General features: G+C 48.7%; 1 protein-coding gene and 1 long non-coding RNA gene across 3 annotated transcripts in view; one reads left to right on the top strand and one right to left on the bottom strand.

Annotated features, from left to right (window-relative positions):
- Window positions 1–376, bottom strand: part of Stim2 (stromal interaction molecule 2) — a 178,007-nt gene extending 177,631 nt beyond the window's left edge. The window contains 2 exon segments of the mRNA XM_029565545.1: window positions 1–12; window positions 14–376. The exon segment at window positions 1–12 is cut by the window's left edge and continues 239 nt beyond it. Coding sequence (XP_029421405.1) covers window positions 1–12; window positions 14–144 — 143 coding nt within the window. The 5' untranslated portion in view covers window positions 145–376.
- Window positions 377–478: 102 nt separating this feature from the next.
- The window catches only part of LOC115071084, a 71,897-nt gene continuing 67,450 nt past the window's right edge, over window positions 479–4,925 (top strand). For both annotated transcript variants that reach the window (XR_003850199.1, XR_003850200.1), the window contains exon 1: window positions 479–534. This is a non-coding gene — a long non-coding RNA (uncharacterized LOC115071084). The remainder of the gene's footprint in view (window positions 535–4,925) is intronic.

Below are 4,925 nucleotides of genomic sequence, written 5' to 3'. Positions count from 1 at the left end.
GGCCCCCGGCCACTCGCCCGCTCCTCGCCGCGCCACCGCCGGCTCCCCGGGCGGCCCCTGGCGCCTCAGACGCGGGCTTCCCCCCGGCGCCAGCCTGCTCCGGTCCGCGGTGTCCTCCCGAGCTCCGCTGCCCGCGACGTTCATTGGTTCCGATTATTTAAAAAAAAAAAAGTGGGGGAGCAGTGAGGTACCGCGTCTCCCGGCCGGCGTGACGCCCGCGCAGCTACCGCGGCGAGACCGAGATCCGCTGCTCTGGCGCTGCCAAGCCCCAGCCCAGCGCCCGCGCCGCCGCGGCGCATCCCCCCGCCCCCTCCGGCCCGCGCTCGCCGTAGTACCAAGCTCGGCCCGGACGCGGCCCTCCCCTCACACATTCGCTCAGCTACCAGTCCCCCGCCTCCCTCAGCCCCGCCAAGGCGCAGGCGCGGCAAGGTGGCACTGCGCGTGCGCGGCGCTCAGGCTCCGCCCCCGGAGGCGTTCCCGGGCAAAAGGGCGGGACGTAGGAGAGTTGCTAAGGCGGTGACTGGAAAGCCCGGCGTGAGTAGGGAATGCGCCCCGCCCCCGCCGTGTTTGGGTGAGGGGCGGCCACCGAGGGGATCGGGAGAGAAACTGTGGACTTTACCATGTCCTTTGAGGGAGTTGGCAGCCGAAAGATAATTGCTCGAGTCAGAAAAGCCTTGCAGCGGAGTCCCCTAACTTGGGTGTAGGTGGAGCTTACCAGTGACCCGCTGTGTAGAAGTGGAGGGTAGCCTAGTCCAGCGTTTTATTTACTTGTCAAACATTTGACAAAGGTCTTGTTCTGTGCCAGTGTGCAAGGAAGTGCTCTAAACGCTTTACGGAGTTACACATTGTAACTCATCTTTCTCATCGCCATTTTGCAAAAGAGTCTAAAGCCCTGAATGTTTTATAGCTTGATCCAGGGTCCCACAGCTAATAAATGAACAATGGCCAGATTTACCCTGCACTGATTAGAAATGTAGAAGAATTTGCCCTAGCTTTTTATTCTTCTAGATGCAAACATTACCTGCAGTCATCACCACTCGGTTCCGCGTCCCACCCCCACTCACAGAGTCTGTCAGCTGAATAGGTTGCTACAATACAGCATAAACTTGACCACTTTGCCTCCCAGGAATGAAGCAGTTTTGTGAACTCAAAATGTGCATTCTCTTATAGATGCTGTTCGAAACAGGTTTAATTGGTTTAACAGAAAAGAGCCAGAATCTATCTCCTACAGGAAGTTGTCAATGCTTGTTTGAGAATATTTTGTTGGTGGTGGGTTTTGTTTTTATTATGGTGGGGGTGCACAGTATGGGACCCCTATGAATACGCTCTACCACTGAGCAATACCTCCATCACCACCCCCAATCAACATGTTTTCAGGAAACCTTTGAAATTTAAAAGGAGGTGCTGAATACAGTAAGACCCTATCACCTGAGAGATAGAGGAGAGAGAGAGAGAGAGAGAGAGAGAGAGAGAGAGAGAGAGAGATCTTGTAGCTAGGGTTGTTAAGACTAGGGTAGCTAGTCTTCTGGCTGTTGGGTTTTGATGTTGGATGTTGCTATTGACTTTGGGTTTATTATTATTATTATTGGTTTGTTTCAGAAATCAAGAAGACATTCAGATTAAAAAAAAAATCTCCTAAAGAATTTCTTAGGTAATTTGACCAAAATAATCTTGGGTATCATTCACTGAGGCGGATGCACAGTACAGAAAAGAACAAAGAATAGCACTGAGGCTAATCAACCCAACAATTATTTGAGAGACTTCTTGGTGGTATTGTGTTCAGAGGCCATTCCTTACAGGACAACAGGAAGATTATATTTTGCTTGCTGAAAGGCACAGCAATGAAGTCATATGTTTGCTTAGTAGACAGTACTCCTAGGGCACCAGGAGCTCATCAAATAAACAGGCTGGTTTTCCTGATCTCCAGGAGGCATCATTTAATTCCTCAACATTTGCTAAACATCTAAATTTGTGCCAGGCAAGGTATTAGATGGTGGGGATTCAGCAGACTAAGAAAAACACCTGAAAAATCAACTAAGTGAGCACTTAAGAGTATGAGATAGCTGAGCTGGTGAGATGGTTCAATGGGTAAAAGTGCTTGTTGCCACACCCAACAACCTGAGTTCAAGCCCCGGAACCCACATGGCAGGAAAAAAGAGAACTCCCTGCAAGTAGTCCTCTGACCTCCACACATGCACTGTGGTACTCATGCCCACACACAGGTAGTAAAATGCAATAAAAATAAACAACAAAAAAAAATGATAGCTTTACTTCCTGGGGACCCCCTGCCATCCTGCTTAGGAGATAAAACACATGCCCTTTAAATAATTAGAGGCTAATACAAAGCAGAAATGAGTAACTAAATGGGTAATGCAAATACCCACTGTTATAGAAATAACAATATATAACCAGGAACAAATTAACAAATCACTGGTGTCTAGCTTCTTCAACAAAGATGATGTACCATTTCAAGATAGGGAGGGTGCAGGCACTGAAAAGATACTGAATTCAGAGTTGTGTTTATTTCTCACAACTACAGCCACAGATAGGGAACCAGCAATCACTGTAGAGCCCTCTCTCAGACCCAGACAGGCCAGGATAAATCCTCCACCTTACATCATCTTCCTCTTGGGTGCCTAGGGTTCTAGCTGTTAAAGTGAGACTGTTGCTCAGAGTGTGCCTGTGCACCCTAGCACAGACCTAGGTGACAGGCGAGAGCACCCACGTTCACTATTGGGGGGGGGATCCCATCCCTACAATTAACAGATATTTCCACTTGCAAGCCACGCATTAACACCAGGCTCCAGCGGTGTGAATCGCTTTCCGGCCTTCCCAGTCTCCCTTCCCTTTCCCTGGCAGCTCAAATCGTCCTTACCCTCTTACCAAATCCCATTCAAATTCTACCCTGGAACTCCTTTGTCTTGATGACTACCCTAGCACAGCCTCCTCCTCTTAATGTCTAAACCTCAGGACTGGCCATTTATTTACAGAATGTCTGCATTGTCTCATTTTCACCTAGTCATGACTTCAGTCATCTGATGGGCAACCTTGAACTTTGTTATCAGACAAACCTGGTAGAAACCGCCAAGTCCACCACTTTTCAGTGTGACCTGTAAGCAAGTTAAAGCCGCCCTCATTTTCTCCACACGGAAATTAGGGCCCCAATTATGCCTGCACCACAGTGAGGGGAAAAAAAAAAAAAAAAAAAACAGTAATAAGGAAAGCCTTTGCTGGGTGCCTGGAACCCAGGTACTTTGTCATCCATACTTCGAGACTCTGGCCCCAGGCTCTCTTAGCGATAACTCTAGACGTTCTCTTGGGTTAGGATTAACACATTGCAGATTGCAGATGCTGTTCATCTTTCTGCAAACGATCCCAAACTCTGGGGGCACGCTCAGCACAGATGCATGGCACCGGCTCCTCCCCATCCCAGGGCAAACCTCCCCATCCTCTCCTTTCGCTCCCTGGCAGCCGCCAAAGCCTCCCCCATGCTGCCCGCACAGACTAGAAGAACCGGATCTCCGTGGGCCAGCGCCACCGGGCACCTGTGCCACCCCCCAGCTCCGCGCATGCCCACCGCCTCCCGCAGCGGGCCACATCTCCCGCACTAGGCGCCGAGGTTCCGTGGGCGGACCTTCTACCGAAGCGCCACACTTGGGCGATGACGTCACCGCGTGGGCGGGTGCGTTGGCCCCGGGAGGGGAGCGCTGTGGGCGTGAGGCGGTAGCCCTGGGGAATTCCAGCTGAGGTCCTGTCTGCCCACAGCTTCCCCTCCCGGCCTTTGACCCCTGGGACCGAGGGCTTCTAGAACACCAGGAGCGTGATGGGCAAGTCCCCTTTGCTTGCCCTTCTTGGTTAAGGCCCTGGGGAAATGCAAAGACCATCCTCTTTGGTGGAAATCCTGTTGTGTTTTGAGCCACTTTATCTTTTTTTCCCAGTGATTCCTTACTTGGTAGCTTGCTAGGAAATTGAGGTCCTAAGAATTTTTACATCTTCAAAGTCATACAGCTAATATCGTTTCAAGATTGGAGCAATCAAAGCTTCAGTGTATGAATATGGTCTTCAAGTTGTAGAGTACGTTAAAACAGTAAGGAAAAAAAAAAAGTGGACTGGAAGGGGCTCACTAGCAAGACACTTGCCCGCTAAACACAGCAGCACGGGCTGTTCCTCACCTAGCTGAAGGTGAGAAACCTCATTGCATCTTTCTCTAGAAGTGAAGAAAGAAAGTCTTTTTAATCCTAAAGCCAAGGCAGGAAATCAAAGCTACTTCTGAATTTTTAATTTACCAATACAGTTTTTTTAAACCATTCCATACAGCAAAAATAAGTCAGATTTGCTCAACAAAGCCAAGTGACTCTGTGACTTTATGAGGCCATTTCTGTGATTAATCAAAATATATTTGCTGATACTCCTTAGTTTGAAGTATTACATGAGTATTGTTGAGTATCTGATAAGTGCTGATGCAGTAGGAGCAGTGTTGACATTTCCTGTGCCAGTGGAGCTCTGATGGAGATAACAATATCACAATGGAAAAGGATCAGAGATTCATGATGGTCAGGCATGGAATCCCAGCTCTCCAGAAGATAGGGGTTGGGGGGGCACAATTATGCAGCAGATAATGAATGCATGACATACACATGTATTTGAGAGGAAGAGACTGAAAAGTAACTGGTAAGATGGAGCAATATTTTAGTATGATGCAAGAACCCATATTTCTAGAGACAGGTGATGACATCACCTGTAATCCAACATTTGGGAGGTAGAAAGGAGAGGATAAGGAGTTCAAGGCCAGCTTGGGTGGCATGAAACTATCTTTAAAAAGAAAAAAAAAAAAAAAAAAAAAAAAAAAGGGGTTTGGGAGAGGGTCCGCAAATAAAAACAACGGGCGCTCTTTCACAAGAACCACACTCCCCCACCCCCACACG

This window comes from Nannospalax galili, unplaced genomic scaffold (assembly GCF_000622305.1).
Source record: "Nannospalax galili isolate Female #2095 unplaced genomic scaffold, S.galili_v1.0 scaffold777, whole genome shotgun sequence".
In the NCBI taxonomy this organism is placed as follows: Eukaryota; Metazoa; Chordata; class Mammalia; order Rodentia; family Spalacidae; genus Nannospalax; species Nannospalax galili.
This window is presented reverse-complemented; position numbering and strand designations above follow the sequence as displayed.